General features: G+C 34.7%; 1 protein-coding gene and 1 long non-coding RNA gene across 41 annotated transcripts in view; one reads left to right on the top strand and one right to left on the bottom strand.

Moving 5' to 3' along the window:
- Nucleotides 1-5,376, bottom strand: part of LOC141397462 (uncharacterized) — a 110,633-nt gene extending 105,257 nt beyond the window's left edge. Inside the window, exon 1 of the long non-coding RNA XR_012411408.1 lies at nucleotides 5,239-5,376. This is a non-coding gene — a long non-coding RNA (uncharacterized lncRNA). The remainder of the gene's footprint in view (nucleotides 1-5,238) is intronic.
- Nucleotides 1-23,882, top strand: part of Imp (IGF-II mRNA-binding protein) — an 86,305-nt gene extending 62,423 nt beyond the window's left edge. For 5 of the 40 annotated variants that reach the window (XM_073973657.1, XM_073973659.1, XM_073973655.1 and 2 more), the window contains 5 exons: nucleotides 21,360-21,533; nucleotides 22,020-22,394; nucleotides 22,459-23,173; nucleotides 23,301-23,456; nucleotides 23,526-23,882. In XM_073973657.1, the coding sequence (XP_073829758.1) occupies nucleotides 21,360-21,533; nucleotides 22,020-22,394; nucleotides 22,459-23,173; nucleotides 23,301-23,456; nucleotides 23,526-23,729 (1,624 nt within the window). In that variant the 3' untranslated portion in view covers nucleotides 23,730-23,882. Of the gene's footprint in view, nucleotides 1-1,592; nucleotides 1,984-6,141; nucleotides 6,248-6,273; nucleotides 6,660-6,743; nucleotides 6,912-21,359; nucleotides 21,534-22,019; nucleotides 22,395-22,458; nucleotides 23,174-23,300; nucleotides 23,457-23,525 lie in introns of those variants that run through there. The other 35 variants (XM_073973683.1, XM_073973684.1, XM_073973680.1 and 32 more) reach the window with 31 other exon arrangements.
- The last annotated feature ends 1,173 nt before the right edge of the window (nucleotides 23,883-25,055 follow it).

Genomic DNA, 25,055 nt, shown 5'->3' with positions numbered 1-25,055 from the left:
CAAGGGTTTTGAAGTAATGGATATTTTGCAGAAGATGTTTAGTCTGTGTTAGACACGCAAATTTCTCGGGAAAGTAAATTGAGTTTTTGGGAGAGAGCGGAGAGGAAAGAGCTCCTCAATAGAGTTGTACAATCTAGTTCATTTAAAAGATCTAGCTCAATAGTTCTGCTCTTTTAACTGAACTAGTTCAGTAATCTAGTTCATAGTTCAATATCCAGTTGAATCATTCGGATCCACTACCTTGATCCAAAACATAAACAAACACATCACATTACGAGGGTATTACATAAAACAGACGACGGCGTCACTTTATTCATTTGTGAACGACATGTTGAACTAGATTGTGAATCGTTCGTTCGTTGATCGTTCTTCGTGGATCTTTCGGTTGGCGCTCAGTGATCTATTGAACTATAATGAACTATATTGACTGATCTAGTTCATACGCTCTTTTCGATGAATCGTTCAATTGAACTAGTTCGTTCATGAACTATACAACTCTACTCCTCAATACTCCTTCCTACCCCCTATTGCCTAAAAACTGAATTTACTTTCCCGTGTGTCTAAACACGGACTTAAGGTGTGTTCTGCTGAATATAGAATAACTTATTATTTCGCATAGAACTTTAATTTTAAGCAAAATATATATTTGGCTAAGAATAAATGTACTTAGTAAAAAATAAGTATATTTAGTTTTTTTTTTTGAAAAAGTTTCCATTGATATGTCGTGCACTGTTATACGAAAAATACAAATTGACCAAATTATCAATAAATGAAGTAAACATGTCACTCTTAAGCTATTCTTGTCATAATTATGGATAAACATACAATAAATCATTGGCTTTTATTTTCTGCACTCTAGATCTGCATTTGTTCCCACTGTGTGTCAGTCCTGTCGATTATAATTCAGCAAAGAGATACAAAATGCTGCTGCTTATGGGAATTTAAGAGTATTGATGAGTGCTCAGTGGCAGAGAAAGAGAACAAAATTAGTGAGAATAAACAATTCAGAGATGCGTTGTTGCAAACAAGTACAATTTTGTACCTTTTTTAATATTTAAGTGGTGTTTTACATTTATACGATTGCTCGTACGAGATTTTGTCTCCTCTTTGTGGTGGTTATTCTTGTTAAGCAGAGTTGCAAAACATAGTAAGAGAAATTAAAACAAAATGTAGTTTTGCAAATGATTATTTTTTATAAGCATTTTAAAATTTTTATAAAATACCTTCTTTTTACATTAAGCATTTTTAACAAAATGTACGCTTGGTACCATGTTACAAAAAAATGCAACCCTGTGTGTGAAATTTACGAATATGATCAAAGAGGACACAAAATCTCGTTGGAGCAATCGTATAAATGTAAAACGCAACTAATGTTTTCAATAAGAAATCATACATCTCTGATATACACGTATGTACATATGTTAAGTTCCATCACCGTGAGTTGTTTGCATGTTGGTGGGGCTGGTGGGGGCCAGGAAGGAACAACAAACTAATCCATAAACCGGCCTCTTGGCGCTGCTGCTGCGTGTGGCTGGTTGTGCTCTGATGGACTGCGGTCGCTGTCGGTAGGTAGCACTGCCAAAGAGCAATTCAATTTAGTTTAGTTTAGTACGTCACGTTTTGCGGTTGATTCACTTTTCCGTTAGCGAAACGGCGAAGAAGAAAACAAATGAGAAAAAAAGAACAACAATTTAAAAAGCAAGGAATATTGGGTTGCAAACAAAAAAGCTGTTATTGTTGTAACTAATTGTAAAAAAGTAACGTAGTTTTTAGAGAAAAGCACTGTGAATGGAAATTGTTAAACAAATAAAAAGTGATTTCAAGTAATTTACAAAACTACAACAACAACAACCACACCGAAGAATATTTAAAAATTATTACGTATTTATTTGCACATATTCATTCTCGTTTGTTCGTTCACCCACGGAAACATGGTTGGAAGCGGGGTTAGACGACGCGGCACATTTAAGTGAATGTCATTGGGTACCGTTAGAAAAACACACAAAAAACACGGCATACACACACGCACGCAACAGCCGAGAACTCGAAACTATAATAAAAAGTGAATTGAGGCAACGCAATAATCAAAGATGACAATGAATTTTTGTTAAATGAATTAATAAAAATAATAACGTTGAGTAAAAACATGGGAGAAGAATCCACAACATACAAAACATTACAAAAATAAATCAAATAAAACAGTCAACTTGTTGTCGGTTCCGTTTCGCTGCTCTTTAGTCGTTTCTTCTTTTCGTCTTTTGTTTTCCACTCTTTTTTTCAGCAATTTTCATTTGTTTTTTCTCTTTTTTTTTTTGGCGACAGCGATTCGTTTGTCGGTCGTTGGTTTATTTGTATTTTATTAGTTTGTGATGGAAAGGATAGTGTACTCAGGGGTTGTTAGGGAGGGTACTGGCGGGCGGTGTAGTAGTATAGTGGAGCTGACAGACTGGCGTCTATATTCCTTGAGATTCTTCTTTTAATTTTCTTGTTGTTGTTTGCATAACAGAACTCCATTCAAAGAACAATACTTGGCGGGTCATTGAAATTTCTACATTAGATTTCAAATATCGGTGGAATTCCGCAATTTCCAAAGCGAAGATTAGGGGTCGATTATCGATAGCAATTATCGTTGAGTGGAGTTGTCAAAATTACTTTATGTATGGCAACCTTCAACTGAAGTTGCGAATCTCAGTTGACGAACCGGCTATTTTTCAGCAACCATTTTTTTTCAGTTGCAGTGAATATTTTCGAAGAAATAAGAAGTAAAGTCGAAAAGGAAAAAAAACATTTTTTTTAACAATTATTGATTATTTACATGATTAATTAATTTTGTGTATAAAAAATATGGTAAAAATAACAATAAAATAACAGTTTGAAATATTAATTGATAAATTGAGTGCAAATCCAATCAATAATAATTGTTCCACGAACATCCCAGATGGGACAAGGGAGACTTCTCTCATATCAATGAGTGCACCCCGATTCATAGTATTAGCTCGATGGTATGGAACCTACTGTTTATTGCCGAGTCCGAACGGCGTGTCCTAAGACACCACTTGTAGAGAAGTTTTACATGGCTGAAATACTCAGGAAATGTCGCCAACATCACTGAGGGGTATTTTGCCTGGCCTGGGAATCGAATCCACGACCTTTAGCGTGCAAGGCGGGTGTGCATACCATTGAACAACGGTGACACCCTTAATCCAATCAATACGTTCGACAATATAGATTGAGCAATGCAATTGTTGTAATCATTGTCATGGGACTTTTGGAAACTTCTCTCCGTAAAAAATCTCAACGCAGCGCACACTTTTAAAAGTGGGGGTATTGCTGTTGATCTGTAACTTAGTTTGAAGTCATCCTTTAACGTTTCCACAATCGAAAATACTCCTTAAACCTAAAATAATTTACTGATTATACAGATCTTTCCAACATGAGCTTCAACATACAGTGCAGATGGCAATTCCAATGGATTCGACTTGCGCCTTAAATTTCTTCTAATAGATGTCATTACATTGGAATTTTAAAATATGTAGTTTTTTTTTGCGAATTGTGCCTATTGCATAAATATAGAGTTCACAAATTAAAAAAAAAAAAAAAAAAAACACTGATCGATAACACGTTTATCGACAACCCAGTTGGGTTGACATCAATAATACAACATTTCATCTCAGTTGTGCTGACAATTGACAACCCAACTCAAGTTTAGTGGTAATGCATAATCGACCCCTTAATAGAAAGGAAGAATTTAGTTGTATTTAGTCTCTTTGAAGGTCTGATATTAGGTCTGTCTGGTTACCCTAAAATGTGTAACAACTTGTACCAATTGTTGCAGGAAGTCGTCTGTTAACACAAAAAGTCAGCAAAAGACAAATGCAGACAAATTTCTTCTAGCATGCACTTGCAACTCGTCTTCTTCCTGTAAACAATTAATCATAATAATAATTGTTCCACAAACATCCCATAAGGGACAAGGGAGAATTCTCTCATATCAATGAGTGCACCCCGATTCATATTAGCTCAATGATATGGGACCTACAGTTTATCGCCGAGTCCGAACGGCGTGTCTAAGACACCACTTTTGTAGAGAAGTTTTACATGGCTGAAATACTCAGGAAATGTCGCCAACATTACTGAGGGGTATTTTGCCACCGTTGAAAAGTGTTTTGATGTTGCCTGGCCGGGGAATCGAACCAACGGGCAAGGCGGGCGTGCATACCATTGCACCACGGTGGCACCAATTAATCAGCTGTTTTTTAATTATTCTGTGATTTATGTTTGTGCAAATTGAAAACAATTTTATTGTGGAAATAAGCAAGTCAATTGTTATGTTGTTTTCGAGAACCAAGTTGCAAAATGGAAGGTTTATCGCGTCATTTTCTTTTTTAGTTTTAATAAAATACACAATTTTTGCTTATTTGGTTCCTTTAATGGCGGAATAATTGTTCTGTTTTGGCAAATCAGCTGATTGCTTGCTGGTTTTTGCAAGGAAGGCGTCTTTTAACATTTTAAATTTTCCTTGCAAAAGAGAATAAAAACTCTACTCTCCGAGAAAGGTCTTGTTGGGAAAGTAACCAGACAGACCTATTGATAGGATCGATTTGAGATTTTTTGCAAATAATTCATGTTTATTTTTACATTACACCTTTTTAGCGGGTTAACACCTCCTTTAGGAGGATTTACAGTCGAACTTCCCTATAACGTAGCAGTTATGGACTGACGAATTACATAGGGATCGATTATCGATAGCAATTATCGTTGAGTGGAGTTGTCAGTTGTCAAAATTACTTTATGTATGACAACCTTCAACTGAAGTTGCGAATCTCAGTTGACGAACCGGCTATTTTTCAGCAACCAGTTATTTTCAGTTGCAGTGAATATTTTCGAAGAAATAAGAAGTAAAATTGAAAGGAAAAAACATTTTCTAAACAATTGTTGATTAATTTGCATGAAATATTAATTGATAAATTGAGTGCAAATCCAATGTGCACATGGGTTCCATCTATACAGCCGACAACACCAGGGAATTTCGGAACATACATACATATGTATGTATCTTTGCTATAGGGGAGAGAGAGGAATAAATTCAATATATCAACAACTCTCGAATTGGGATTTCCATCCTATCCAATTATTTCTGTATGTAAAGTCTTTTAACTCATATCTGCCGAATGTATCGATAGGTACCTACTGTATTTTTTTCGAAATCTTGAATTGTTATATTTCATTAAGCCTTACCTTATTTATTCCTTCTTACCTCCCTCCTATGAAGAGTGGTTATTTCTTGTTTTGTCTTCTCGAAACATATTTTTCTATTCTCCTTATTGTTTGTTTTTCTTTTGCCCTCTATGCTCGCCGTAGTCTGTAATCGTTGACCTACTTTACTTTGTCTACTGTCGTTGACGTCTGTGTCTATCGCGACTCTACCACATTTTTTTGCCTCTTCATTCTTTCCGTTCGCGTTCGTTATGTTGTTGGTGTGTATGTATGAGCTTTATTTCATTTGTTATTATTTTATTTTTTAATATTATTAAGTGCTTCTTTGGCTGTATATTTTTGTTGTTGCTCTTGGTTTTTCTGTTATTGGTGCCTGCTGCTGTCTGTGTGTTGTGTTAATCAATTTAGCGGTTTCGCCTCTCTTTTTTCATTTTTTGTATTGTATAATGACATTTTAGTTGTTTATACTATGCTTAAGTATGACCACAAGAGCAGCGCGGCGGCGCCACCGGGCCGGGTCCGTCAACGAAGACACAATTATGCCGGTGTTATTTCAGATGGCGTGGTGGTGTTGTTGACGATCTGTGCTCGATGAAACCCACCCACCTACCTCCCTCCCTTTGGTGGTAGTGTAGGAAAATGCAATGCGATAATTTTGCAATAACTGCAATTAAGCTGTTATAAATTAACGGAGGTAATGATGATTGCTATAGGACGGAAGGAAAATACGATTTCAGTTAACGTAATTCTAGAGAGTTTTTCCTGAGAGAAAGTTGTGATAGTTTATTTTCTTTAATACCAATAAGAACCGGAAGTTTGCTTGTTTTTTAGTTACGGAGTTGACGTTCGGCGCCATATTACGAAAAGTGCATTTATTTTAATTTATTTTTTTAATTTTTTGTGCAAATAATATTTCTAACAAAGTATTTCGCGAAACTAATAACCACCGATTAATGGGGAATGGCTCGACCGAGTATATTTCATTCAATTTGTTAAGGAAATGAAAAATCTACTCAATACACTAACCAACGTAAGTGTATTTTCATATTTAATAAGCAGTTTTTATGAGAATACATCATAATCATGAAGTGCGAACAATTTAGATGAAATCTGTCAAGAGAAGTCAAACATGAATATCATGAAAGTGGTTTGAAAACGTTATAGTAAATAATAAACACTTCACTACTAGTATATTTGATAAAAAGAAAGTGAATATATAAAAACACAAAACAGATTATTTACACAGTGCCAAATTTTCAAGTATTTTCCCCTATTTATTAAAACACACCATAAACAACAAAAAAAAAGGATAGGTAACTCTCCTTTTTGATTAAAGGCAGAGTTTTGCAGTGCAAATCAAACACCTTTTCTTTTGAAAAAGTCACTATTCAAGCCATAAATTCAACAAAAGTCTTCAATATGTCGCGATATCAACAAATGCGGTGAGTTTTGTTTAAAATATACACCTGTGTGTCTAATTACGTATGTTTACAGTTATTTTGCCTATATAATTATTCTCTCCATAGATTAGCTACCGCTTCTTTGTAATCAGCGTGGAAAAGATATTGAATTGAAACGAAATATTATTTCAATTCATCCATTCATTTCCAAATATTGTAGAGAGTGCAATTTTTTAATGAAAGAAAAACTTCTAGAAATGCCGGAATACATTAGATTTCCAAATTAATGAACAGGTACTGTCTAATATTAATAAAAAATTGTGTGTTGTATTTATAATTCAATATTTTGAGTCATGATTAGACAGTGAAATTTTTTTCTCGTCAAATTTTGGTTCTAGCATAAATTTTTCGGATATATGTATGCAAAATTTATATTTACTTAAACTAGCATATTCCCAATTTATGCGAATGCGCTATAAAATTTAGCGCCTATTTGATCCGAGGTTTAGATGATGGCTTTCATGGTGTAGCTGGATTATCTTTTTTCCAAAGTGTTTGATCTACTATATTATTGAGAAAACTTCCCTTCTACGGCCAGAAGAAAAAAGTTGTTCAACTTTTGAAAAGATGCAGCAGTACGTTGTAATAAAAAAGTGCCAAAGTTTTACATGATGTATTGGTTATAGTGTAAGGAAGTTGTCTTGATCTATTATTGTTTTCAATTTTTCTCAATGACATTAATAATCTGCAATTAAGGGGAACGCATTATTTAAGCTTGCAGGTGACATTTGTCTCCTTTATCCCTCGCATTGAACGAGATTCTGCGCTATTATGGTAGAACAATATAAGGTAACAGCAATACCCAGCTGATTGAACTGGGCTGTAACGTCAGTGTCAAATCCCATCTGTATTTATTTCTATTTTCGATGTACACTAAGGATATGGGTGAATATTGCGAAACGACTGATTTCTGTGTCCCGAGGCATTTAGGGTTAAAAATATTGAAAAAAATTAAATTTTTAGAAACAGAATGAGTAAAACAAAATGTGCTTTAACGAGGTCCGAAAATCAAAATAAAATATTTTACATATTTATATGCAAAAAATTGGTCGCAAGGTGCAAAACGTCATTGCCTTCCCGTGCCCCCAATCGTTTTGTGTTCAAAAAACACTGATATTCATTAATTTATCAAAATATATTATATAAATGAAGTACCCCGAGTTATTCTAGAAGAATGAACCAAGTCAATTTTGATTTCATAAATATAATTTTATTTTTTAAATTTTGTTTTTGAGAGATTTTAGTCGTGTCCCAATTTTTTTTCGTCATTCCCGTGCGCCAATGTGTTTATTAAGAAAAAAATGCTTTTAATCGGTTTTTTATATGTAATGTGTCAAAGTAACGACAATTCCCGTTAGTTTTAAGTGAAAAATTTAGTCAGTTATCTTAGAGCTGTTGAAGTGTTTAGTGTTTTTGTGCATGTTCCACAAATTTCGTGATTCCCGTGCTGATTATATTTTCGGTTATTTATGTTATAATTTCCAAATTAATGGTCTGTTTTAAATTATTTTAAATTGTGTACAAAAAAATAAGATTTGCACATTTAAATCCAGAAATACTTACGTTTCCATCATTGCCGTGTCGTCATTACCGTGCGTATTTTCTAACTACGGTAATGACAAAATAAAAAATGGCCTATCTCTAATTAATGCACAAAATTGTATAAACAGTATAAACCGAAAAATATTTATTTTAACCCATTTTCGCACATTGCCGTTTTCGACCCGAAAAACAAGTCTTTTCGCAATATTCACCCATATATATTTTTGAGGAAAAAATATATCAATCCAAAAAAACAAAACTATTTCCCATAAAGACTTCTTCATATCAATGACCTGTAACCTCCTCCAAGACCGAACGACGTGCCGCACACTAAAACACCGCTTTTAGAGGCGGTAAAACATTTGTTAATATACCTACATATGTATGTGATATTTTGTTAAATTTGAAAAAAGAAAGCCCTAATAAACATGTTCTTCTTTGATTTCAAAAATAATAGATTGAAACAGCTTCTCCTTTTTCAATGAATTTCCAGCGATCCCAAACATTTTTGCAAGAAATCTACTATCTGTGAGAAATTATGCATTTAGTGGAATGATATGGAAACATTCAAATAAAAAATGTACCGAGTTTTCATTCATGTTTTGCAAATTCCAATAATTTATAGCAGCGTCAGGCGCCCGTGTGCGCTCATTTAACGTTGCTCTCTCCACACACACAATTCAACCCATTAAAAAAGCACGCACTCACACAATGACACTCCGTAAAGTATGCAATAGAAAAGTATGATGTCTGACGCTGATTTATAGACACTTCATTATTTTGTTTACATATACAGGTGACACAAACATTACAAACAAGAACACACCCTGTCGGACTTTTATTAACCAGTTGATCAAATGATTGATAATAGATCGATAAACTGACTAAAAACTGGCTCAAAAGTTATCTAGAGATGAACCACTTTGAACAGAAAAAATTTTCGGCAATTGTCCATGTCTAGATAACTTTTCGACCAATATAAAGTTAGTCGAAAAGTTATCTAGAGATTAACCACTCTGAAAACAGAAACATGTACCGTCTGCAAAGTATTTGTGTTTGTCGAAGAAATTAGGCACAAATGTATAAATAATTCGCACTTGCTTTTTCTTAATATTCTTCGTATAAATGCAGCATCCAGTTATAGAATACAGTGTTGATGGACTGAACATATTCGTACATATTACTCGTATTATTCTGGAATTAAAAAGGAACACAAAGGAAATATACAAATTTGCCCCTTCTTCTCTCTAACAAAAAGAGAGAGACAAAGAGAGGGAGAGAGACAATATGAAAAGTCAAAAATAAAAAACACACAGAAACAAAAATTGTTTTTTTTTCACATTATGTTTTAAACTGACTAAAAATAGGCAAAAAAAAGTTAGTTTATTATCAGTCGAAAAGTTATCTGGCGTTGGACAATACTGACCACTCAGGCGCTCATCGCCTTGTAAAATTAGTCAGTTGGCATAAGGCAAAATGATCGATAAAATGCCACTTATGTTTAAAAAAAGCCAACCTTAAGTGAGCTTTAAACCGGCCACAGTCCCTACAGGGAATTTCCATGTGGTTGTTGAGTTGTATTTGTTGTAGTATATACTTTACCTTATTTGTTCTATCATGTTTACTATGAGGGATTAACAAAATCAACTGGATTTCCTAAATCTAAACGTACCATTACCATTAACGGATTATTAATTATTAGCTTTATTAAATTTAGAATGGGTACAACAAGTGAAAATATCTACCATGATATTACAGCTTCACACAAAATTCGCATATACATATGTATGTGTCTAAAATGTATATACATATGTATGTATATATGTTTGTAAAAAACATAAAATATTCAATTATCTCCAATCAGTTTTCTTTATGTCACGATTACGTGTGAGCGCAACAACTTTTAATCTGAGGATGCGAAGATTGTTGTGCCCAAAATAAAAATACTACAAAATATTTGCGCAGTCGAAGTCAAAAAGGGAAGAGATGAAAAGGAGAGCCGCAAAAAAAAAAAAAAAACCAACAATTTTTCATTCATAAATTCTGTTCGGTTTGAATGGATGTTGATAATGGGCGTTTGTACCGAATAGCTTGGCTGGTCGACTCTTTGATTGTAGAACTTGCTTTATTTTCATCGGAAAAAATTCTCAGATTCGAGTATCTATCCCATCCACTCGCATGACGACGATGTTTTTTATTTTAAGTTTACCAGATTTAATGGTTGTTTATGTTTTGTTTTTCCATCCAATAGCTGTTGTTGTAGAATTGTGGGGGGTATTAAGTGGAAGTGCAGCATGGCGCACTGGAAAAAAACATATGTATAATTTTGTTGCTATTGTTTTTTATTCGTACTTCCAATAGCTTGGCACTAACAGCGTCAGCGTCTGGTTGCACTGCATTTTGACTTTCTCCCTCTTTTTCTCATTTAATTTTTGTTTGTTGTTGCTGCACATGCAACAGGCTGAAAGTGCAGCACGGCACTCGGGGTGCAAGCTTTTGTGTGTTTTGCCGCCACCAAACACATTGCCACCTCCCATACTTTGTTGTTGTTGTGCAATGCACTTTGTACTTTTGTTATTGCTGTTAGCTGTTGTTATTGTTGTTTCGTATATACATATGTATGTAATACTACGGATGTGACGTACATACATATATATTTTGTTTGGTTTGCTCTTTTCTATCGCACTCTTTAGTATGTAGGTATGTTTTATTTTCTTTTTGCTTAAGGCAAAGATACAAAATACCTATTCTCCCTCTCTTGCATTTCCTTGGAAATTCAACAGAGTCTTGTTATATTTTATCCCTGAACGCACGTTTGTCACACATTTGTCCTCATGGCACAATTATCAAGGTAGATGCATCTGTCCAGCTGTTCAAACTTGAACTTTCAAAATAAATACAGTTAGCCAACTATATTATTGCAAACGATCAATTTTTAAAAATGTAGAAGTTTAATTAGGATTTACTACCAGAAATTCCTTTAATAATGTTGGGCTTTTTGTAAATATCTGTTGATTTACCTGTTAATGACAGCATCAAGCCAATAAATGCAGAAATCGGTTGGAAATAACAAAAATAACGGGCAAAAAGTGTAGGTACCTGGTTTTTGTGGTGTCAAGTAAATAATTGCAAAATGAATTAATGTGCAATAAAATCGTGGGGTTTCCCCCGCGATTTTTTGCATTTAAGGATTTTTAAGACTTTTATGGTATGTGGACATGTAGATCCATAAATTTTGATCATAAATTAATTTTTGTGTGTGTAACATAGACGGTATATTCAGAAAAAGAGAAAGTCAGGTAAATGGGTTTCGGAAAATATGCTACATTTGGTCTATTCTAATTATAATAATTCTAAATCCGAAAGAGGAATCCCTAAAATCACCTCTCGTAAGCTGAGAAGTGTATACAACATCATATACCGCACCGAGAAAGAAGCCAGGCTCAATCTGAGGGCGTTACAAGGCAGGTCCAAAATAGTAACCTTACGAATTGACTGTAGAATGATTAAAGAAATTAACGAAATAGCCCAAAGCAGCACCAGAAAATAGCTTTTTCTAATTAAAAATGATTTTGGAGTAAGTGTGTCATATGGAAAAGTCAGAATAATGCTATATAATAAGAAGCACTCATCACGTAGTCACTCGTAAAAACCATTGCCCTCCCATCACAATATATAGAAACTATTCAGACTTGTTATAGACAACTTTTCACGCCATCCTTAGTATTGGGACGTCGTTTTATTTTCTGATGAGACTAAAATGATGTTGTACTATCACAATGGACCTCAAAAGGTATTGGGAAAACCCTTGAAAGCCATGGAAAACAAAAATTTAATACATACCGTAAAGTTCGGAAAACTGTCAGTTATGGTATGGGGTTGTATACCAAGCAGTGAAGTTGGTAAAATCCTGATTTTGGAGGAAACAATGACATAGGAGGTTTATTAAGATGTCTTAAGAAAATATTTAACCAAAAGCGTCAAGAAATTTGGGCCTGTTGGTCCTGAAAATTCAAACAAATTGCAATATGAGTACTACAATCTAATCTAATCTAAAATCTAATTTATGTAGGACTTGGTTGTTATACAACTTTACCAAAGCCAATTACACCCCGTTCCAGTGTCTAGAAATTAACCCCATCGAAAATTCATAGGCACACCTGAAGGAAAAAGTCGGAAATAGGTCGCCCACTAACCTGGGGGACTAAATAAAATGCAATAAAGAAATATGGCTAAAAAATACCATTGGAATATAACATTCGGAAACTTATTTATTTAATTTAGATACGTTTACAAGATGTTTTTGATGCCAAATGTGGACATACGAAATATTAGAACCAACTTTTCGAAAAATACCGTGAAAGACTGGAGAGTTGTGAATTTTGCAATTCTTTAGTTGACAGTGTTGTACTCATTTTTGTTAATTTTAAGAAAATGTTTAGTGAAATTTAGCTGCTTTTTATTTTATTATATTAATAAACATGTGTAAGAATTGTATTGTTAACAAAAATATTAATAATGATATTTATTTATACCACTAAAATTATGTTTTATTTAAAATTTTGTAATAATTTTGGTTTTGCAATAATTAAGTTGACTAACTGTAGTTGTAAATTGAATTCTCATACAAAAGCCATGGTAGAACAAGAAAAGGTAACAGCAATACCCAGCTGACTGAACTGGGCTGTAATGTTAGTGTCAAATTCCATACGAAATTTTTTATATTTATTTCTATGTTCGATGTATATTAGGGATATATATATTTTTTAAGAAAATATATATTCATCAGAAGAAAATATATATTCCCATAAAGACTTCTTCATATAAATGACATGTAATCTCCTCCAAGTCCGAACGACGTGCCGCACACTAAAACACCGTTTATAGAGGCGGTACAACATTTGTTAAGATGGTGTGGTATTTTGATAAGTTTGAAAAAATAAGGCCCAAAATATTCAATCAAGTGTGAAAAAAATATTTTGGTTTTTTTAATTCCAATAATTTGTAGACATTTCCTTATTTTGTTTACACTTATCTTTGACACTAACGTTACAAACAAAAACAAATTCCTATGTGGCTGTTGTAGAGTTGTATTTGTTGTAGTACTTTACCTGGTTTGTTCTACCAGGTACAAAGGCACAACAAATTTTGATATTTTTACAATAAGACGTTTTGGCACAATTATACGGGTACCGGTCAAAAAGTTGTTGTAATTGAAACACAGAAAATTAATAAACAAAACTTTCAATGAAATATTGTAGATTTTTATGTATTTTTGTAATAATACGTTTATTAATATCTCCCTAATAACATTTGTTCAAAAAATTTGTGTAAATCGCTTTATTTTTGGAAAATATTTTTGACATTTCAAAGTATAGACCCTCAATGCGGTATTTTGAAACAACCTACAATAGTATTGAAATGACTAAATGGATAGATATTATCCTCTACTATCATAATAAGTTTCGAAAAGTGTACCAAACCCAATAAAACCCATCAAATATGGAAATTAAACCTGGGAGGACATCCCCACTGACATCATTAAGAAATATTTAAGAGTCAAACAAGTTCAACCAACTACCACTAATTTTAAGAAAACTCAAAAAAGATCCTCCAACGAAAGATCAAGATTTGCTAAAAATTGGGGAAGCAGTACCCTTAGAGTGTAACATGCCGAGCCTTAATTTTGGTCTGGCTAAGCTCATTGAAGTTCCAATGAATGTCCAAAGAGGATAGACAACTCATTAAGGAACACAACTTTGGTAATTCTCCAAGAAACCATAGAGTTGGTAATTTTTGCAGTACTTTTATTGACACCTGAAAATAGTAGGTATTTCTTATTTTTGGCCGTATTTATTATAAATCGCAAATAAATTTTGAGGACTAATGGCAAGAGATTTGCACAAAAAACCGTATAGTTTTTACATAATTTGTTGCCATAAGCAAACAATTAATATGAACATTTTTACAATTTTGGCCGTTGCAATACATTTATTGTCAAACTGTACATACTATTAAGTCATGAGATTGAAACCAGCTTGTCATTATTAAACATTAACTAAATAAGTTTAGATTTTTTTACCCATCAATAAAAAAAAATACTTCCTACTTTCTTAAATTTGAAAGAAACTTCATATGTGTAAATGACACATAAATAAAGTCCCCGTAGAATTATGCTTTCTTTGCATGGTAGAACAAGAAAAGGTAGCAGCAATACCCAGCTGACTGAACTGGGTTGTAGTGTTAGTGTCAAATTCCATTCGACATTTTATGTATTTATTTCTATGTTCGATGTATATTAGGGATATATATTTTTGAAGAAAAAATTTATTCATCAGAAAAAAAAACTATTTCCCATAAAGACGGCTTCATATCCATGGTACAATAATACAGGTAGCATTATCATGCCAGCTGATGGTAACATAATGTGTCAACTGCATTGAATTGATGTCAAATTTTGACACCTTATGTTACCAACAATTGCCGATGCGGCTACCTGTGTATTTGTACCATGTTCATATCATTGACATGTAACCTCCTCCAGGTCCGAACGACATGCCGCACACTAAAACACCGCTTATAGAGGCGGTACAATATTTGTTAATATGTGTGGTATTTTCTTAAACTTGAAAAGAATAAAGCCCTAATAAACATGTGCTTTTTTGTTTTCAAAAGCAAATGATTGAAACAACTTCTCTTTTTTCAATGAATTACCAGCGACCCGAAACATTTTTGCAAGTATTCTACTTTCTGCGAGAAATTATGCATTTAGTGGAATGATATGGAAACATTCAAATTGAAAATCTAACGAGTTTTCATTCATGTTTTCCAAAATATTCAATCAAATGTGAAAAATTATTAGTTTTTTAAATTCCAATAATTTAAAGACATTTCCTTGTTTTGTTTACATTTACGTTGACACTAAGGTTTACAAACAAAAACAAATTCCTTTGTGGTTGTTGTTCGAGTTGTATTTGTTGTAGTATTAACTTTACCTTGTATTTGTTCTACCATGCTTTCTTTGGTTCCCACCAAAAACCCCTGCTTAGGTTTCTTCTGGTGGTTCTTAGCATTTAGCAAGCAACGCCACACATACATATGAATGTATGTGTAAGGATCTACTTATGCACATAACCTGCCTGTATTACCTTGAATGTCCAACTCAGCCACCACCAATGAAAAGATACGTTGTTATTTGTTGTCTGTTTTACCGGCAAAAAATGGCTACAATAAAGCCTCCAAAACAAAAGCGAAGGAATAAAAAGAAACCGCCACAGAAAAAAGGCCTAAGAGGAATTCCTGGAAAAGCATTTCGAAGATATTTTGGCACTTTGTTTTTTAATTAAGTATGAAGTTTAGATTGCTTTTAAGGTCTATTTGTAAAGGCTTGCCCTCGATTCGGCTGGGATATTATATTCACCGGCACTACATATTCACTCACGCACATTTGCCTACATACAAACATAAAACAGCCAACAACTCAGAATGACGACCAACCGTTGTGGCAATGATGACTCTAAACCCAACATCGTTGTTTGGAGCTTCAAAGAGATGTTCCGTTGAAATGAGCATTTATTTTTGTATGTTTTAAACTTCCATTCCATTTCTACGCTGACTCTAAGCTATTCATAATATTAAGTTGCTCCTGGGTAGGCAGGCACTACAAGAAGTTATAAAGTCTTGGGCATCATCATCATCATCACACACAATCACAGCTCGTATACAATTGGATTTGGTCATTTATTGAAGACACTGTCTGCATACGAAAATACCTGACTGGCAGGGTAAACAACAACAGCGACTTGTCACCCGGAATTCTACAGCAATGAAAAATAGCGCGACTCCTCTAACTGCAAAATATACAAATATGCAGAGACTCGGCTCCCACTTTAAGCCAAGTTGGGCTTGAGTACATACCTCTAGTTAGGCATGCGGGGGCAGAGGAACACAGAGAAGAATTTCTGGCATGTGGAGTGTGGTGTAAATGTAAACAAGTTTCCAGTTTAGCTTCTTTTTTCTCCGTCTTCTTCTGACGTTGTCATCGATTAGGAAAAGAGGCATTCATTATGAGTCGATTTTATAACAGTCCATAATGTCTCCTTTCCTTTCGTTCGTAGGAATTTCCCATTGGCCAAACTACACCGAAGACAGTACAAACTCATTGAGAAAAAAAATCAAGACAGAGTACCGCATCGCATCACATTCCTGACTTGAAGATGATGACGGAGATGATAATACAAAAGTAGGTATTTCTTGGCCATGCTGGGAGTTTGTGGCATATTGTTTGTTGTTATTTTGGTCTGGGAATGTTGTTGGTCCACACACACACACAATACACATATCACAGTTGCTGTTCTCCTTCTGCAGATTTTCTGTTTAGCACAAGCTCTTGGAAAATTACGGTGATGATGAAGATGATGCTGCTGCTACGAATGCGATTCTTCATATTCGTATTTTGCGTATTTTGTGAGGAAATGCAAACAGTAACCACCAACATAGCAACATTCAAACAACAACACCAATAAAAATAATACAAGATGACTAAAGTTGAGAATAACAAAATTCTGCTTGATTTGCGGATGTTGTACATACATACATACCACACACAGCCCAATGGGGGCCAACATTCGGCCCTTTGATATACTTCAAAAAAAATATAGCATTTTATTATTTTTTTAAATTTATTTTATCCGGTCGTAATATACAAATGGGAGCAGGATCGGAGACAGCAAAAAAATCCTTACTAAATGATGGGTTTTTATAGTGTTCGTTGGTAATCGTAAATCCATACAAAACTCCCTACTAACCCATTATTTTAGCAAGGTCAGGTCGCTCTGAAGTAGAAAAATAAGCAAGCTAAAAAACATGTATGTATATTTTTTTATATTTAGAACTGTTAATGTGGGAATTTGTTTTAATTTCAACACCCTTCATATTTTTGATGGATGTGCACCAACAACAGTTTTTTATGTTGTTAACAAAAAACTCGCGTTCCGACAGTGATCGTTGAAAACACAACACTATGATTTGTAGTCGAACATACACGCTCTGTGCCACCGTACTCATAACATAGTAAGGTGTAATATAAGTAGTTATTTTTGTTCACATTACTTTGTAATGGGTTACATAATGACTAAGGGATCCGAATATTTGCTGGGTAATTTCTAGACTTCCCTCACATCAATGAGTACAGCCCGATTCCATTGTGGCTAGCATTTACTGAGTCGATTTGGCTGCGTTGAAATGAAATGTTCAAGTCAGGAATTGCACCACTGAACATCTGTGTGCAAGCCGGTCAAGCTAACCACATCACTGCTTGCCTATAGCCTCAAGAGCAAAAGTATGGATCATTATTATAACTTAATACAGTCTCCATCTTTTGTAACGTCATATCGGTTACAACGACGAAATCCAAAAGTCGCGAATTTATGCCCATTTAGCCCACACAAAACAGAGCTCAAAAATGTTTGTTGTATTTTTCGAATTCAACGAAGAGGAATACTCCCAAAAACATCACGAACATGCAACATCTAAAAAGCTGAGTTGGACGAAAAATGCCATTATGAAGATATACGATACGACGGATATGTCTGTGCAGCCAGTATACACAGCTGCCAGATTTGACGATTTATTTGGTCAAAGATTGATAAATGACGATTTTACTAATACAGTCGCAAGTAATTTTGTAAAACATGAATGATCATACATATATTTGTAGGTGATCTTAATAATAAAACCACTTAAAGCCACAAAAAATGGTTACAAAAATTGATTTATGTGGTTTTTTTGGCATATTGTTATAGTATTGCCTCTTATAGTACTGTCTGTCATGTGTCTGTTTATAAAATTTAATTTGGCGTATGCATTTCCACGCATTTGACCCGCAACGCAAGCAATACAAAAAATCTACTTTTTTGTAATTTTCGGCTTTTGATGAAAAATTTTAATATGATATATAAATTTAATCATAACTGTTACATTCATATAAATGCAGTGACTTGTTACGAATGTAGTAAGATAACTTTCCCAATCAAAAACCAAGTAATTGTCATTTAAGAATATACCTACCTACATTACCCCTCAAAGTTTTCGGCATTTTTAAACGAAGGACCGATTTTTTAAAATGCTTAGAAAGTCTTAAAAATTTAATTTTCATATAAAATTTAAAAATTTTAAGGCGCTAAGAAGGTACAATAATCAAATATATTAATTAATAATCAAATATATGAAGGTGTACACGCAAAGGACAAACCAAGTCTTTTTGGATTTTGAGGATATGTCTGAAAATAATTTAAACTTAACAAAACAAATTGTTATGACCCATTGATTAAACCCGTCTTGTTAAAGATATTAAAATCAAATATTTATTTACAAAATGAATAACATTCTCGTTTAATTTACTGATTTGAAGTTTAATAACATGTTAAGTAAATTGAGTATCCATTTTATGTTTCCTTCAATAACAAATACATATATCTGAATGAGCGTATTTTAATTTTTGACGATTTTATAAAATATATGTGATTTTTCTTAAAATTATGTGGCAGCCCTGCCAGTATGGCTGCTTACTAAGATTGTGATAATACTTAACATGATAGAAGACATTTGTAGTAGTCAATTAAATCGTTAACATGGCATTACGGAATTTGACAAATATTCACTGTTCTGGATAGGACAGAAACATTTTTCTGTTATTTTTAATTGTTTTCATCATGCAGGATTTGTTAATGGCCCTTTGGAATTTCTAACGAGTATTAGAAGTTTTATACCACATTGAGGACACTATATAACTATATAACCCATTACCATCAAAATCGGGAGAATTACTAAAACCCTGGATTGTTAACGGTATCCGTAAGAGTAGATTGGCCGGCTCTGTCCAGAGTAATGTTATGATGATCATTGATATGACTTTTTATATGTAACGTATGGACTTAGATAGGTATGTGTGCCTGTCTGCGCTGCTAGTACAGTTTAGCTGTGCCATGTCTGTCACAAACAACATAAACGAATGTAGCCGAGAGGAGGCAAGTAGTGGGCGGCCTAGATGCTGTTATCGGTTATTTCTTTGCCTTTCCTAGCGACACTGGCATCAGAACTCACATGAAGTTTAACGTTTAGTTTTACTGTAAATTCCAGAGGATGTGGTTTCAGCTCACTTTACTTACTGCTACAGCTAGACACAAACACTTTTTTAGCTACTTTTGCTGGTACAACAAGTCATCGTCATCATCACGATGGTGGTGATGATCGTCGTCATCGGAATACCAACACCAACGAAATGAAAAATGTATCGGTTTGTCAGACAGATAGCCATCCAGCCAGTCAAGAAGGCAAAAGTGGGGCTAAAAGAATGTCTGATTTTTTTCTTATTATACCTACATACATGTTGTATGTATGATATTGTATGTGCAGTAGAGTTTCTGAAGTATATTGAACTTGCGCATATTTTCGCTGTGCTGGTACTGTTTTTCCTGGAATTTTATATATTTTGGGATTATTGTTGTGCATTTGTCCCTCTCCTCTTTGCTCTGCTGGAGCCTCGCCACAAGCAGTTAGGTGTGTTTGTCTGTGTGTGGTTTGGCCATAGATTCATTTCTGAAGTTTTCTGTAAGTTTTTGTTAATGCTGTTGTTGTAGAAGTTTTTGTTATATGTACTTTAAATTAATTTGGTGCTTTGTTGTGTGTTGTGTTTTGCTTAGATTAGCATTTCTCTTTTTTTCATTTATATTTTGGTTTGGTTTGATATTTCACGACTTCTTTCAAAGTATTCGACTTATTTGGGTTGCATAAGCATTTTTAATGTGTGCAAAAATGAGGCCATTCAATCTTGAATTGTTGTTGGCACAACATTTCGCGGGAATGTTTTCATCAGTGTGACATGTTTTTGGGACTTTTGTTTTCCATACAGAAACTCATGTATGTATGTATGTAGAGAGTTGTACGACAAATTTCTGGTCTAATAATGAAAATGCGAATATTTATTATCAAAAATGGGTTTACTGTTTTCTAAAGTAGTTTTCAGCTCGATTTATAAACTCTTGTATGCGCTCAAACCAGTTTTTCCGCGCCCTTTGAGGCACATCCAAAACGTGGGCTTTGAACGTTGCTGTAGCATCTTCCGGCGATTGCTGTTTTTTGGGCTCATACGCATAGTTCCATGATTCGTTACCTGGGAACATCTTTTAAATATCATTGAAGCACGCGATTGTGTTTTTTAAATTTCGTGCACCGATCGGCACAGGGTCCAACGAGAAAAACCCATTTTTGCGGGTGTTCATGCAATATCAAATGTTACCTTACTATCGCAAGGTATTTAACATGACGATCTTGCATTATCCGTTCACGCACGGTTTAATTCTTGTCTGGCACAACAAACGACAGGTCTGGACGACCATCTATTTTATGCGTCGGCCACGATCTACAAGTGGTGTCTTTGGACACGCCTTCCGGACTCGGTGATAAACTCTAGGCCCCACATCATTGAGCTAATATGAATCGGGGTGCACTCATTGATATGAGAGAAGTCTCCCTTGTCTCGCCCGGGATGTTTGTGTCCCGCCTGTCTCTTGCCTAGGCAAGATACTTTTCGCCTAGCCCTCGTAGCTACATACATACATAAGTATGTACTTGTTTTCATAGTTCCAGTTTTCATTGTATTTTCTGTTTTCATACAAAATGTTCTCCATCAATTTGTTTTAATTTTTTTTTCAAATAAAGTAAATAGTTCCGGCATTTGTCTTTATTTTCGGTATACGCTTGTTTCGAATGTTCGTTGTGGTGAAGTTCGGATCCAAATTTCTTTGCCGAAAATTCCGTTAACTTGTAAATACATCTTGTGTCTTGTGAGGTAAATCAGTCTTTCACTCGGTAGTTTGTTTTATTTAAACGCTTTTTAGCTTCCACTCAAGCGAGAGCAGTGCTTTATTAGAAACAGCCTCCTTCTCCCTCCCTTCATTCATTATTTTGTTGCAGTAGATCTCTGACTTTCCCCGCCTTGTAACTTTACCACTTAATCCTTTAAGATAACTAAGTAAGACATGTATGTACATATGTATGTATGTATGTGTGTTATATTAAAACAACAATCAGCTAGTTTTTCTTTTCTGGTGTTTCACAATTTTCTTTTCTTGTTCACAGTGTTACGACATCAAAGATTATTATTAGCGGCATACCGCTGCAAACTCGATTCGATGACATCGCACCTCTTTTGAAGCCATATGGCATCGTCAAACAATGTGAGGCTGTCTCTAGTAAGGACCCACAGACACAAACGGTTCACATAACATTCGAGAACCACGAACAGGCTCAAAGGTACATACATACACACACACAGTTAAACATAGTAAAATTTAGAAAACGGAAGAACACAAAAATGAAATTTTCGTAACCATGGAATTTGGGAAACCTGATCACCGAATATTTTGGCAAAATTAATCACAACAAAACTGTAATGATATTTTGGCTTGACACTAATCTGTCCCACCATGTTAAATGACCGATGCTTTCGTTCAATATCGTGGGACAGACCAGATGAAATATAATATTTTCAGTAAAATTTCATTGAGAATCATATTTAATAGTGTTGGATCAAACATATTATTCCTTACTGATCTTGAATGAGATTTTCAAACTAGAAATCGTTTCTTACAATTGGCGTTAGAAGTTGCATAAATACATATATTTTCCAAATTGTTTCTGTCAAACAATCAAAATCTTGTGTTCTCCTTTAAGCGACAACCATTCATGCCCCAAAATCAGTTTGTAATCGAATTTCTCTTTTTTATTCAAATTTTGTAGAGCTGCTGGTGGTTTAAACGGGGTCGAATTTGAAGGCAACAAATTACACGCCGAACAATTGGATAAAAACCAACGTCGCACTCAGCGCAATCCAAGAAACCCATATCCAGGCATGCCAGGACCCGGACGCCAGGCGGATTTCCCGCTCCGCATTTTGGTACAAAGTGAAATGGTTGGTGCCATTATTGGTCGCCAAGGCAGCACCATACGCACGATTACACAACAGAGCCGGGCCCGTGTCGATGTTCATCGAAAGGAGAATGTTGGCTCCCTAGAAAAGGCAATAACCATCTATGGTAATCCTGAGAATTGTACAAATGCATGCAAACGTATTTTAGAGGTTATGCAACAGGAGGCCAATGCCACAAATAAGGGGTAAGTACTTATGTCAAATCCATAAATCAGGCGTTGCCTAACTCAATAACGGAATTCTTTACAGGGAGATCTGTCTGAAGATTTTGGCCCACAATAATTTAATCGGTCGCATAATTGGCAAGAATGGCAACACCATTAAGCGAATCATGCAGGAAACAGATACAAAAATCACCGTCAGTTCCATAAATGACATTAGCAGTTTTAATTTGGAACGCATCATAACCGTTAAGGGAGCCATCGACAATATGTCCCGTGCCGAAAATCAAATCAGTTCAAAATTACGTCAAAGCTATGAAAACGATTTGCAAGCTATGGCACCACAAAGTGTCATGTTCCCCGGTCTGCCGCCAATGGCCATGATGTCTACGCCCGGCAATGGCATGATATTCAATCCCAGTATGCCTTATGCTCCCTGTCCCGGCTTTCCAATGTCGAAGACTCCTGCCGCTGCCGCTGTTGTTCCACCCGTCTTCCCCAATGATATGCAGGAGACTACGTACCTTTATATACCGAACAATGCTGTTGGTGCTATCATCGGTACTAAGGGTTCACATATCCGCAGTATAATGCGTTTCTCGAATGCCTCGTTAAAGATTGCACCATTAGACAATGACAAACCAGTTGAACAACAGACAGAACGTAAGGTCACCATAGTCGGTACGCCGGAGGGTCAATGGAAGGCCCAATATATGATTTTTGAGAAAATGCGTGAAGAAGGTTTCATGAGTGGCACAGACGATGTTCGATTAACTGTTGAAATTTTGGTAGCCAGCTCACAGGTATGGTGGGAATACTCCTCATAGCTATTGAGATCTTGGGTGGATTTTTTGTTTTTCAAGTGGATCTAAACATTAATTGAAACATAAATTTGCCAAATTTCCTAATCCTTGTTACTTTCTTTTACAGGTTGGTCGTATTATTGGAAAAGGTGGTCAAAATGTAAGAGAATTGCAACGTGTCACTGGCAGTGTCATCAAATTGCCCGAACATGCGCTGGCGCCAACATCGGGAGGTGATGAAGAAACGCCTGTACACATTATCGGTCCATTTTATAGTGTTCAGGTAACTTGTTCGGACAATTCATATTAGGCATGGAATCCTCTAACGTTGTCTTTCTTTATTCCATTCTAGTCGGCTCAAAGACGTATTAGAGCCATGATGTTGTCTACAAATCCTCCTCCTGTAACCAAAAAACAAAAGGCTGCCAAGGAACAACAACAGCAAGCTGCTCAAAGCTCATCAGGCAGTGGGTCACAGCAACAACAATCATCACAACATCAACAACAACAACAACAGCAGCAGCAACCGCCACAGGGCGCGAGTACAAACCAGTAAGAAGCCGTATTACTGTGGGTGTAAAAGCATTTATTAAAATTTATATTTTTTAATTTTTAAAAAACCCTATTTTTCGTTTAAATTTTTTCAATAACGCGCCCCTCCTATATACAACATATATACATACATATATTCTACTAGAACAAAAGAAAACCAAGATAAAAATTAACCGCCTCGAGACCACCGCCAGTTATTCTCTTGTTTTAAGCCTCAATCATCTCTATTCGTAACCGCTTTTTGATTGATTAATTATCTGTGAAATAATGAGTTGTGCGTTATTATGTTAAACAAAAAAAAACCAGACATGTTATTTTGAGAAAATTTGTTAGAATTGATTTGAAAGTTTACATCACAGAGAAATCATTCAAAATAAAAAAAATATAACGGTCCTCCTCTCCCACAGTAAAATCTACAACATTGAAGCTGCTAATTATAATATCACGTACTAATTTTCAAAATTTACACACCGTCGTAATAATTAAACAAAACCATACATACACACATAGAAAGTTACAAACAAAACTAAACCACATCATTTATACAATACAGCATATGTAGAAATCAGATAATAGCTTCAACTATTATTGGAATATTGGAACACACAATAAAAGCTTGCTTATTCTAAAAACAAAAAACAACAACAAACATTTCGGATTTTTTTCAAAAAACAAAACCAAAAAATATTATCAATACATAAACCTCATTGAAATTTCGGAATACAAATCCATTGGCTAAAATTTGTGTATGTTGAAAAAAGCGAGTATCCCAAGTGATTATTGTCACATAAGCATGTTTACAACATACATTCGCGTGCATATGCAGTATTTCCCGCATATATGTAAGCAACCAGTTTATAAGAATATCCCTTTTAATATAACTAAAACGTATGCTATATTACTTGTTGAGCTAATTTGGGATTCAAACACAAAAACTGTTCATAAACATTTTCTGCGTATTCAGAAGTAAGTTATGACATGTTTCTATCTCTGTCTACCTAGCAACCAGTGTAAAGAAATTACATATGTGTCAATATTTATAAACTTATATCTGGGATATCTGCATATGAATTTGTTCTACTGAAGTAGTAGAGCAATAGCTAACCAATCTTTCCAACTTTAGGTTACTAATTAGCCTTCAACATAATTTTTTGGCATCCTTTGGTATTTATAAACAATAGCATGTACATTACAAGAAAACATTTAGCGGAATCTACAATAAAGCGGTCAACAGGACCAACAAACCAAAAACAAACTTTAAAACGAATAATAGACCGTAGACGCTAATGACGGGTTTAGAGTAGATTTCTCATATCCGTTTTCCTTTAAA

The sequence above is a fragment of the Musca autumnalis genome, unplaced genomic scaffold (genome assembly GCF_047663935.1).
Source record: "Musca autumnalis isolate F117 unplaced genomic scaffold, ASM4766393v1 scaffold_3, whole genome shotgun sequence".
Taxonomy (NCBI): Eukaryota; Metazoa; Arthropoda; class Insecta; order Diptera; family Muscidae; genus Musca; species Musca autumnalis.
This window is presented reverse-complemented; position numbering and strand designations above follow the sequence as displayed.